This window comes from Oncorhynchus keta, chromosome 33 (genome assembly GCF_023373465.1).
Source record: "Oncorhynchus keta strain PuntledgeMale-10-30-2019 chromosome 33, Oket_V2, whole genome shotgun sequence".
Classification (NCBI taxonomy): domain Eukaryota; kingdom Metazoa; phylum Chordata; class Actinopteri; order Salmoniformes; family Salmonidae; genus Oncorhynchus; species Oncorhynchus keta.
The window spans coordinates 9,921,573-9,934,227 of NC_068453.1; the positions used below are offsets into that span (position 1 = coordinate 9,921,573).

Consider the following 12,655-nt stretch of genomic DNA (forward strand, 5'->3'; position numbering starts at 1 on the left):
TAACCTCATCGTTAATATTTTTCACATAGTCTAACAATGGCGACACCTTCAATTGGAGTCACAGCCCTGTGTACCTCATTACATGGTGGCGAATATATAAGGTTCAAGCAATGTGCCACCCGTCGTCACACGTTCTCTTTCATTTCCATCATTCAAATCGAGAAAATGTGTCTGTGTCGAGAAATGTTAATATTACCTCGCATATTCATTCATGGATCATTTTTCTTTTGTGCTTCGCGCCTAGAAATTAGCATGACGGTCAGTTTGAAGATATTCATTGTTTATCATACAAAAGGCGCTCTATTCTCTATTTCTATGCACTATTGTTAGGTCCATAGCGTTTCTCCAGTTGGGTGTACTGCATGCAGAAAATAATGGGTTTCACAACCCAGTGAGTGATCTGCAAATTGCTGTACTTGTGCAATACTTGTGAGGAGTGGGGAATAGTATCGGATGGGGGTAAGTCTCTGTGATAGCACTAACAGCTGGTCTATGACTGATCCACGGGCTCTAATAACAGCAGAGAATGGTAAATATTGAATATTTACATTTGCTTACTCCCATCCTCTCCTCATGTTAGCGATATGAATCAATATGAATCGGGGGGCCGTGTGAGCAGCGTGTAGTGACTCTGGTTAATCCATGTGTTGATCCGTCCTTTATCGATGTCTTCACCTCTTTGTTTTAATGTCCAGACTGAAGGTCTTTGTTGAGAGGTAGTAGCATAGGTTCAGGTGTATATCAACTCAACACCACTGGGTCTCTTCGGTTTGGTCCCTCTTAGCTGTATGATTTGATTTCTGAATCCACCATTTTGACTTTCTATTGTTCTATTGTTCATTTTTTCTATTTTATCATTTAAACGGGCGCCCACGCCGCCCAAGAGATTCGCAATGACACTGTCAAATGCTCATATGGGACACTTTTATGGAACGGTATCGCCTATCATTCCAGTTGAGTTTACCCAACAATCTTTATTTACCTGGATTACAAGGCCGGAAAAGCTCCAGAACTCCCACGCTTCAATAGTACCTGTCTTGGATTGAGTCACTAGCAAAACTAGCTGCATGTGTTCCTCTGCAGGTATCAGAGAAATTGATCCCCTTGTCTTATTAAAGCAGCTAGAAACATGGAATGGATTAATATGTGTGTGACAGGCCTGCTTACTGCTTATACGCGTCTAAGTCACTGATAAATCCCAGCGTTTTCCAGTATTTAAGAGCAGGGAAGACGATACACTGTAGATTATTTAGTACACAAGCATATAAACGCATCAGCTTGCAATTTTAATTACTTGTATTCACGGCTAAAGGCTCTCGCCTGACTAATTCTATCCGGAGGTTCATCGCGGTGTTGACGTGGCGACACAAGCTGCTTTTCCACATTTGCGTAATGTGACAGGTCTATCATTACCCAGTAAGCCCATGGGAGCGCTCAATAAACACCTATTTCTCCCAGTAAATCCCCTCGCCTTCACCATGCTGCTTACAAGGATTTCCCAAGGCACACAACACCTCTCTGGTCTCTTTTCTACTGCTCTACTCTCCCTCTCACTGTGGCAATATTTATCTCCCCGAACGCATTTTATACACTGACATTTAGGATACAATTAAAGAGACGGGCAAGATGACGAATAGGGAAGGGAGGATTTACCGAGGCCTTTGCAATCTGACAATTGTTCTCCCGAACCAAGTCAACATCTCAAGTTGTCAGACGGCGTCAATGAGGCCCTTGTTGGCTCATTTGTTTTCTATTGTCTCAATGAGGCCCTTGTTAGCTTGTTTGTTTTCTATTGTCTCAATGAGGCCCTTGTTAGCTTGTTTGTTTTCTATTGTCTGAGGATGATTCCCTCCTGACTTGATGTGGGCTAGGCCCTAGCTGCCTTAGCAATTCACCTGTGATGTATGTGCATATAGCACACTGGGTACACCGCAAAGCCTGGCACGCTGACACATGTATAGTGTGTGCGTTGAATAACGATGGCGCCGCGCCGTGTGGGAGGCACGTTGGGTGTTCGGGGAAGGCTTGAGTAAACAGCTGTATCTGGGCTGGATCAGCCCGTACGTGTCGGTGAGTGAGGGGCTGCCATGGCGATAGAATGTGTCTCGTTGATGTCAGCGTTGTATACAGCATAAAAGAAGGTGGGGGTGATCCGCTGACCACCTCTGAAGACCGTTGGAGAGGGTTGCCCAACACACACACACACACGCACGCGCGCGCGCGGTGCGAGAAGGGCATTAACGAGGTGATCGCACAGCGCTGTAGATGAACAAAGGAGGTCTTCACTCTGTGTGTCAAAGACACCCCGTGGTGGAATAGCTAGCTAGACCCTCCATGCCTCTTCACATTATGCAACCCAGACAAAAGATCTGTGCCATAGGTTAATATTGGATTTGCCCCTCAGCTCTATTAGCAAAGAAGACATCGCAGACTCCCAGGTCCCTCCTCGTTGACTTTCCCTGACTCTCTAGTAGCTAATGGTTAACCGTCAGCCATCCAAATACCTGAGCCGTGACCACACACAGAAAGCAGTTTCTCTTTTATACAACGTTTTTAAGGATCAACCAAGACCATATCATGTTTTTAAGGCAGCTTAACAGTAATGACACCAAGTATCATGCCACCAAATTCACCTTGAGTGAATATGCAGTGGTTGAACTCTGAACTGTGTCAAATGACTGACTGTTCCAGGTTGGCTGTTGGTTGGTTTTATGGATGAGAGGAGCTGTATTATAAATATGATGTTAGTTCTTGCCTTTCTACGTGGTTTAGTGACTCCAGATCTGCCTCCCAATCAGACTGTGGGCACTGGGCCATCCTGTGGGTGTCACTGCTTTAAAGGTCGCCGCCATACATCTCATCACGGTGAAATATCCCTACGCCACTTTCCTTAACATCCATCTCACTATAGTCCCCCATCTGGAACGCAGAACTCTTGAGAAAAGGCTACAGAGATATAGGCTGAGGACGTAGGCTAAGGATGGAGGATGGTATTCCACATTTCCCAGTATTAATATCTGCTCTGCATTCCCCCTGCCAGTGGCAGGTTCTCAAAGTAGGAGAGGAAAAAACGATCACCGCAGACTAACATTTTGTTATTATTCATGACGAAACCTTCTGTTGACTTTTGGAGGAGGAGGAGGAGGAGAGAGAAAAAAAGTGTCAGCACATTTTTACTCGAACACCCCCGGTGTGACTGCATGCTTTTGTAACAAGAAAACACTATTTTATTTCCCCCCCATCTGTGTTAGTTACACACACCTACAGGACAAGATTGCAAAATTGCGAGGACAGAGGAGGTTCATCATTGTGATGCAAAGTAAGTTGAAATATAACCCCAAGGCGAGCGGAGGCAGAGTAGAAAAACATGAAGGAAGTGCTACGTCCCCAGACCTTTGATGTAGCAGCAACACGTTTACCTTCTGACAGAAGATGCATGGAAGCAATGAGCGAGTTATACCAGACCCTTACACATGCAATCTGATTATTCTGGCCTGGGTGTTAATTGGATACTAACTCGCAGATCTGGCACGAGTAGCAGACCAGGTGTTGGGAAGCCTTTCCAAGTGACGAACTATAATTCACTGAGCTCCTTGAAGCACTTGAAATGTAGCTGGTGTCATTTGATGAAGCGGCTGATCCGGTGGTCTCTGTAGTACCTGGCACATCACAAGGCAGACTGGCTGTTCCCTCCAAGAGTACCAGCTACTGCGGGACCAAGATACCTGATGGGAAATATCAACTGGTAAAGACGGTACGGGGAGCTATTGTGATAATAGAGTGTGTCTGCTCCTCTCCACTCGAGGTTATTTACACTTTTGTAGACACTGTTGTAGTGACATATTTCTCCCTTATTTTTTATTTCTCCATTATTTTGCCAGGTAAGTTGACTGAGAACACGTTCTCATTTACAGCAACAACCTTGGGGAATAGTTACAGGGGAGAGGAGGGGGATGAATGAGCCAATTATAAACTGCGGATTATTAGGTGACCGTGATGGTTTGAGGGCCAGATTGGGAATTTAGCCAGGACACCGGGGTTAACACCCCTATGATAAATGCCATGGGATGTTTAATGACCACTGAGAGTCAGGACACCTCCCGTCCGAAAGACAGCACCCTACACAGGGCAGTGTCCCCAATCACTGCCCTGGGGTATTGGGATATTTTTTAGACCATAGGAAAGAGTGCCTCCTACTGGACCACCACTTCCAGCAGCATCTGGTCTCCCATCCAGGGACCAACCAGGACCAACCCTTCTTAGCTTCAGAAGCAAACCAGCAGTAGTATGCAGGGTAGTATGCTGCTGGCAAATAGTACTGTTACACAGTACATGTCCTCAGCTTTATCAATGAAAAGGGAATCAGGGTTATCTACACAGAGATAGATATGTTTTGAAGGACTACTGCATCTACCATAACCCACATCTATTTTATTAGAGGACTTCATGCAATTGGTGTCTTTATGTTTTGATAGATTGCATGTCGCATACTGTGCTTTTTGGGGGGGGTGATAATCTATTTAGCTCTGGTCCTGACAATCTGTAGTATTGATCTCCTAATCCGAAGTGTGTGTGTGTGTGTGTGTGTGTGCGTGCGTGCGTGTGTGTGTGTGTGTGTGTGTGTGTGTGTGTGTGTGTGTGTGTGTGTGTGTGTGTGTGTGTGTGTGTGTGTGTGTGTGTGTGTGTGTGTGTGTGCGTGTGCGTGTGCGTGTGCGTGCGTGCGTGCGTGCGTGCGAGCAAGAGCAAGAGCAATTACATTATGTATTACACTTTGCCCACTTCTCTGAGAAGTTCTGAAAAGTAAGCAAAGCTTGCAAGGAGGGAAGGAGGCCTGGTAGGAAGCCTTGGTGGTCTGGCCTAGAAGTATCCCCCTATCAATAAGAGCCTGGCCGCCATTGGCAGTAATTGGTTAGTAAATGAGCAGTGTCAGCTGAAAAGGGACTGGAGGGGTCAGAAGTTCAGCAGCTCAGAGGGAGTCTGTAGTTTGGGGCCCTTGGCCCCTGGGGAGCCCGGGATTGAGATGAATTAGAGGGGGACACTGGAGGAATTCCATCATCTCTCTCTCTCTCTTTCCTCTCTCTATCCCTCTCTCTTCTCTGGGCTAAAATGGGTCTAGCACCTTAATTAACACTGAAGCTTGTTTCTGCCAAGCAGCTCAAGTAATTACCACCTGATGCCCCTCCATTTCTCATTTTATTTATCTAAACAGTATCTGTGGCTGCTCTGAGACCGTTTAGCTAGTGCTGAAGAGGCCCTTATGTTATTCACTCCATTCACCATCCCATCTCCGGCCCTGTTTATGCCTCAGTCCCACATCTAATCGGGAACTTCCCCCACTTATTACCGCTAAGTGAATTCTAGGGAAATTGAGAGAAATTCACGTCTTTTTTTTACCCCTGAATTGTTTAAGTTTTAACTCTGATACAGTGGGATATCTCCGACTCCGGCCTTTAGTGTAATTTGATCATAAATCCATTTGTCGTAGAGATAAGCCCAAGTGGGTATAATCGCCGAAGGTGCATTCATCTGCCCATTGGTCCGGTTCGATGCAGAGAACCACCGAGCGCTGGTGTGTTTTTAATCGCACAATTCTCAGTCAAATCAAACAAAATACGAGGCCTCTCACCGGAAATAAACCGCAACTGCTGCCTTGGCGTCTAGAGGTGCCTGATCACTTCTCTCCGGAGAAGAAGTTGACCTTTTTGCAGCCGTGAAGAGGCTTGTTCGTTCTCTTGACTCGGGTGTGTGACGAGCGAGAGAGAGCACCTTAATGATGTGCTTGTTCTTGTGAGGGGCAGCCAATGTTTTCTCATCAGGATCCAATTTAAAGGTCCTTTGTTCTGCACTCAGACCTTGGAGCTAAGCAGCAAACCACACGGCCTCCAAAGTTCAAGTTGATGGTCGTCGTCTTTCCTATATGCCTTCCTCTGCTTTCGTAAGGCAAAGGAACTCAACAAATAGGGAGCGAACAGAGAGCGCCCGAGACGGCTTTGACAGCCATACCGTGTGTCGTTTTGTTTATAGTCCTGTTAACCTACATGCCAATGATATGATGTGTTACTTTTGAGGATTTGGAGTAGGACCATTTGGGAACAATTTGCACATATAAACAAATTATAAAGATCCATTTCTGTTATTACCGTCCCCCCCGGTTACCATCCTCAACTGTAGCTCATTTTCGAATGATTTAAGGAATCCCGTTAAGTTTTCGTTGTTGTTGTCATAGTAGATTGGTAGCGTGGTTCCTTTGGGATGACAGAGGAGCTAGCTAGCCTAGCGTTGTCGGATGTCATGGTGGTGGTCTGAACCTGTGCGCGAGAGGACCGTTCGTTGTCTGCCCATGTTTATGACGCGACGGTCCCTGTAAATGCTCGTTACTTTTGTCCCTTCGTGGCAAAATCATTTTGAGGAGAAGCAATTTAGCCTCTGTTCCTTTCAATCCACTGCTCTTGTCAATCAACCGGCCCGGGCTGCGGTATCCTGCGGAATGGAGGTGTTATATTCCCGGCAATTATCATGTCATATACTCGAAAATGTAAATGAACGCGTGTAAAATTAAATGTACGGGTTGTCAGTGAAGAATAAGAACCAGGAGAGCAATTACTTATCTATCGTCTTTCATCTTGGAGGCTCTGATACGTCAAGCAGAAAAGCATTCAGTTAAATGCCTGGAATTAGCTTTGTGTTGGGGCTTCAACAATGGACCAAAGGCCGGGGCCTTCCCCTCCTCCGCCTCGCCTGCCTCTCTTTTTGTTTGGGGAAGAGCGATGAAACGAAGATGATTATCATCCATCACCCGCGAGCTAAAAAGCTAATGGATGCGGGAAAGCCACTTCCTTGACTTCATTTGTTGCCTGTTTTGGCTTTTGAGTCCCCTTGTTTTCCTTGTCAGCGTTCATGGGCTTATACCTCTTACAGAATGCATGGTGTTTAGTGGTGTAGTGATTCATTATGTGGTCTTGTGTGGTTGTGTCTTTTCAACTATTTGCAGGTTTACATTTGAAAACCCAGACTCACACCAGGTCCCCCCGTTTGTCAACCACATGAACCATAGGATCCTCATTCAAGCAGCCAATGAATGGGTTTAAATGAAAGCATTGTCATCCTGTCCCCCACAATTCAACGGGGCGGCCCCCAGTGTAATTACACGTCTCAGATGTATCTTAAGGTTTTATAACACTGACGGTGGAAGCACGGCGCATTTAGTCACATGCAGATGTTTCGTTTGTGACTTTGGTTGCTTTGTTCGGCCGCTTTCTTTTGTGTCTCCTCAACGAAGTGCAGAAGAGAGTGAGGCTCCTGCTATCACACAACAGCCTTCACATACACACACTCGCGCCCGCCCACACACACACACTCTCTCTCTCTAAGACCCTAATGAACAATGGTGGCAGGCTAGGATTTGTTTGAATATGAATGTGGCGGTGCCGTGGGGTGGGGCGGGGTGGGGTGTTGGGGTGGAGGCGGATGGGGCTGGGGATGGAGTTTGACCTTCAGCTGTGATTTTCAGTTCATCAGGATTAGTCAAGCTGGGCGATCAGGAGCGCTAATGCATAATGACTTCTAAAATGAAAAATGTGTAGTGACCATGCAAATGTCTCAGCTAATCAAAGAGGGGAACCTGGGCCGAGGAGAGGAGAGAAGAGCAAAACAAGGACGTGTCAAGGCCTGAGAGATGGGAAGGGGGGGAAGGGGGGATTGAGGGGGGATACAGGGAGAGATGTATGGAAAGTAATCAAGCAGCTTGATTAAACAGTAGCGTTAGACGTTAGGGGGACAGGAGGTTCTTATTGGCCCTTACTGTCACGCCGTCATCGTATACTGTCATAGCGACGATGCGCTAAATGATGTCGCAATTAGCGAGGGCTACGGAATGGCCACAACCACATACCGTAATATTCAGTATAGTCCTATTCTATAAAGACGCCTGCAAGAGATTTAATTCACCTTATCTGAGCATACGATACTATTTGGTACACTATTCTGCGTCTGCAATGGTTGGATGTGTCATATCGGAGCCTGTGTAATAGAATATGAAAATGCCTAAAGCCCTTGCAGTCATAAATAACACTTTCAGATTAAACCGTGTCCCCAACAGGTGTCAGTGAAAGTTTCAAATTCCTTTATTCGGCAGCATAGCAGAGTAAACAAACTCATCCCAGCGTTTGTTTTCATTCCAGTCATTGTAAAAAAATAAATATATATGTTTAAATACCAGGCATGAAGAATTGAACAAGAAGTGATATATTAGCGTTATAGCTACATTCCCCTGTTTCTATGTGCTTCATGCAGGCAATCAAAGTGAGAAGCAAAGGAAAGTTGGCTCTTTCTTGCTTTGTTATTGATCTGTTGTCTTAGAAAGTCACTATCTACTCTCTAATACGGCAGGCAGGTTTGCCGAGTGGTTCGAGCGTTGGGCTAGTAACCAAAAGGTTGTGAGATCAAATCCCCGAGCCGATAAGGTAAACATCTGTCGTTCTGCCCCTGAACAAGGCATTTAACCCACTGTTCCGAGGCCGTCATTATAAATAAGATTTTGTTCTTAACAGACTTGCCTGGTTAAATAAAGGTCAAATAAAATAAATAAATAAATACATAATAAATAAGGCTGAGAAATATATATCTTTGTTTTGTTTTGGTGAAGTTCTCTCTAGCAGTTTTGACAGCAGCTAGTAATTGAATGATTCTTATCGCCTATAAAAATGACATAGGCTTTTCAAGATGACACTTCAGTCGAGAAAGAATTGCGCCTCTGGCTGCTTTTTCGTGAGAGTGAAGAAGTAGAAAAATGCGCTGCAGAACGGCAGCTGGTAATTCCACGAACAGAATTGTCCTTCCAGCACCAACAAGCACCAATTCTCTCAGAGCAAGTTTCTCCAAGAATCCTCTCCCTCCCTGTCTCTCCAAGGCTCTTTCTGAGTGATCTCTAACCCCAGGGTTGTCTGGGTGCTGGCATGCTGATTGTGCATACCAAGTGTCCACTTCAACTGTGTTATTTTAATCAACTTTGGAGCTGTGCATTTTCCTGCTGTTTCACAATGGCCGCCACTGATAGGCATGCCTAAGGCGGTTCAAGGGTTCAGCTAATTAGGGTATACGTCTATTTAAATCCCTCTCTTCTCCCAGCGGGCGGACTGTCAAAAATAAGGCAAGGAAACACAAAGGCACAGCACCCATCCATCCTTCAGCACAGAGTGCCACAGCACAAGGGTGACGGGAGACATGCTTTCTCTACCTTTTGGTCCCCAATTACCATGCTCCCAGTGGGCTCTGAGGCCAGCCAGACCCTGACGCATTCTCTCTCTCTCTCCCTCTCCCTCTCTCTCTCCCTCTCTCTCTGTCCCTTCCTCCCTCTCGTTCTCTCTCTCTCTGTACCTCTGTTGCTCCCCCTTTCTCTCTCTCTCTCTCTCTCTCTCTCTCTCTCTCTCTCTCTCTCTCTCTCTCTCTCTCTCTCTCTCTCTCTCTCTCTCTCTCTCCCACCCACCCTCCAGGTGCCAGTGTCGGTGGCCATGATGAGTCCCCAGGTGATCACCCCCCAGCAGATGCAGCAGATCCTCCAGCAGCAGGTCCTATCCCCTCAGCAGCTCCAGGCCCTGCTCCAACAGCAGCAGGCTGTGATGCTGCAGCAGGTACCTAACATACACACACACCTAGTAGGTAGACACAGAGAGACACGCACAGTAACACACCCACCCACACAACCACATACACACCGAGAGGCATTCACCTAGACACACACACATAGTCACACAGTCATACACGCACAGTTACATGCGATGGTCACATAATGCCTCCCATCCATTGAACCAAAGAGTGGCCAGGGACATTCTATCTGGGATGCTTTGAATCATGTCCGTTATATTCTCTATGTGATGTCCCATGAGAAGTCAAGGGGAGTTACAGCACACACACACACACACACACACACACACACACACACACACACACACACACACACACACACACACACACACACACACACACACGCACACACGCACACACGCACACACACATACTGACAGTAGCACTGTATACCCACCACACATAAGGTACAGTACATCCATGCCCCCTGCGCCCTTGACACAGTTAGAAAAGAGAGACTAGAAGTGACCACTTTGACCACGTCACAACCAATTACCTGTATCCCTCCGTGGGTCTATTTCCTGGGAGCCCTCGGGAAAGGTAAAAGCTGTCAGTTTCAGGAAGATGTCCCATGCAGGCTAGAAACTGATTGCAATTTATATTCTTTGTAAGACTTTTTACCCTGCTGTATCTACTCTTTCTTCAGGAGTCACTGAGAGTCGCATAGACAGCAGAGAGTGGATGTTATGTGTGATGTGTGCCTTACTTTTAGAGTGATGAATCCGGGTTCTTCGAGTGTGCTGCATTCACTTTAAAGCATTTCAGTGCCTGTCAAGACATTAGACCAAAAACTGTATTCTAGTTAATATGATTAATTGTGCCCCCCCCCCTCCAGTACTGTGCGAGGCCATTTAAAGTCCATATGGAGAAGACATGGCGGGAGAGCGAGACTACAGTATGTGTGTCCCCTGCTAGCAAATGAATACGATTATTTATGGCACTTCCACTGTGTGTTATTCGTAACCAACATGTGTCGGTGTTGTTGTGGCACCTCATTTTCCCAAAATAAAATACAAAATGAATTGCAACATGTCAGAACCTTGGCAAATGCTCTTTTTGCTGCTGCTCTAGAATGTAAACAGACTCCTCATGAACCTTACCAACACATTGCTACAGTATTATACCATACGGTCAATATACTCTGTCTGAGTAAATCGAAGGCTTTCAACGGCCCAAAACGTCACACGCCGTACCAATGACGCCAAGAGAAAAGAAGCATTTGCCAATGTCTATTTACATAGCCAGAAGACAATATGGACATTCTCCTGGGTCACCTGGAATGTTTTTTTTTTTAATCATCTATCTCTCTTTCTTCCCCTCCCAGCAACATCTGCAGGAGTTTTATAAGAAGCAACAGGAGCAGCTACACCTGCAGCTTTTACAACAGCAGCACCCTGGAAAGCAAGCAAAAGAGGTGGGTATCTGTTTCAGACCCGGAATGGCCTGCGAGTGGGAGGCAAGACAAACGCAGGGAACAAGTCGAGATGATGTCCTGCTGGCTGTCTCACTCAGTTCAGTCTTCCAGGTTAGCAGCCGTCGTTTTGGGGAGACCTTCCCATGTTTCTGGGATTCCACAGAGCAAGCTAGCTAATCCAAAGGTAGTGTTCTCTAACTTCTCAGCTAGCGGTTCTCCCAGTGTTACTGGATGTGTACTGTATGTGCCTGAGTGTGTGTTTGATGGACTGAGGACTGGCACTTGTTATCTACCGCCGGGGGAGAGAGGGGGGTTCTCTCCCTCCTTCTAGAACATGTAAATGGAAGGACGTGACGTTAAATAGCTAAAAAAGCCCAGTTTGAGCCGATAGAGAGAGACAGGACCAAGTCACAGGGTCTGCTGATTAATGAACTGGTTCTGTGGGTTTGGGCGTAGTGGCGAGCAGCAGAAAAGTTAGAGTGTGACGCGCTCATAAATCACACTGACAGCCCGCCAGTCTACCGGGCGAGGCTCGCAGTCTGTCATAGGAGCCGAACATCGTAGCACGCTGCGCCGGGGCCAAGTCTAAACAAAACATGTGGGAAGCAGTTAAATTGATCAAGAAAAGGTATCACAGACACCTTTTCCCAGACACATCTCTCTCTCTACCTCTCTCCCTCTCTCTCTCTACCTCTCTCCCTCTCTCTCTACCTCTCTCCCTCTCTCTCTCTACCTCTCTCCCTCTCTCTCTACCTCTCTCCCTCTCTCTCTCCCTCTCTCTCTCTCTCTCCCTCTCTCTCTCTATCTCTCTCCCTCTCTCTCTACCTCTCTCTCTCTACCTCTCTCCCTCTCTCTCTACCTCTCTCCCTCTCTCTCTCCCTCTCTCCCTCTCTCTCTACCTCTCTCCCGCTCTCTCTCTTCCCTCATACCTCCCTCCATCTCTCTCTACCTCCCTCCATCGCTCTCTCTCTTCCCTCCTACCTCCCTCCATCGCTCTCTCTCTCTCTCTCTCTCTCTGTCTGTTCAAGCAGCCCATTATGCAGACCCTACAGGAAGCTGCTGCTGACCTCCCGGAGGCTTTGTTTCTGTTTGGATTTGTGGATAGAATTTTCAGCCCTCCGTCGCCATCAAATATGGAATAGAAATTGCTCCCTTATTTCTCCAGAGACGGCGGGTCCAATCCACATGACTTGATCCATTATGCAGTCTGTTTTCCAGTGAGCGCATCACAAGTTTTGTCTGTCCCCCCCCCAGGCTAGAAAGGGAAAGGTCTTCCACTGCAGCTTGTCTCTCTGTGAAGTGTGACTTCCTCCACGTATATCTATCCACAACTCGATGGCCACCTTGGTCTTTTAATTCTTGGCAAGATTCTCCTACAACAGCAAGCCTTTCCTTGGGTGTTACAATGGAATCTGATAGTAGAAAAATAGTGGAGGAAAAAGAGAGGCAGACAGAGAGAGAGAGAGAGAGAGAGAGAGAGAGAGAGAGAGAGGGAGAGGGGGGGAGAGAGAGAGGAGAGAGAGAGAGAGAGAGAGAGAGAGAGAGAGAGAGAGAGAGAGAGAGAGAGATACAGATGTAGAGCTAACAGAGCCAGTTGAA

At 46.6% G+C, this 12,655-nt stretch overlaps 1 protein-coding gene across 17 annotated transcripts in view; it reads left to right on the plus strand.

Annotated features, from left to right (window-relative positions):
* LOC118365933 (forkhead box protein P2-like) overlaps window positions 1-12,655 on the plus strand; it is a 114,006-nt gene that overhangs the window by 71,843 nt on the left and 29,508 nt on the right. For 12 of the 17 annotated variants that reach the window (XM_052491833.1, XM_052491842.1, XM_052491839.1 and 9 more), the window contains 3 exons: window positions 9,492-9,629; window positions 10,478-10,537; window positions 10,967-11,056. In XM_052491833.1, the coding sequence (XP_052347793.1) occupies window positions 9,492-9,629; window positions 10,478-10,537; window positions 10,967-11,056 (288 nt within the window). The remainder of the gene's footprint in view (window positions 1-9,491; window positions 9,630-10,477; window positions 10,538-10,966; window positions 11,057-12,655) is intronic. The other 5 variants (XM_052491845.1, XM_052491847.1, XM_052491850.1 and 2 more) reach the window with 1 other exon arrangement.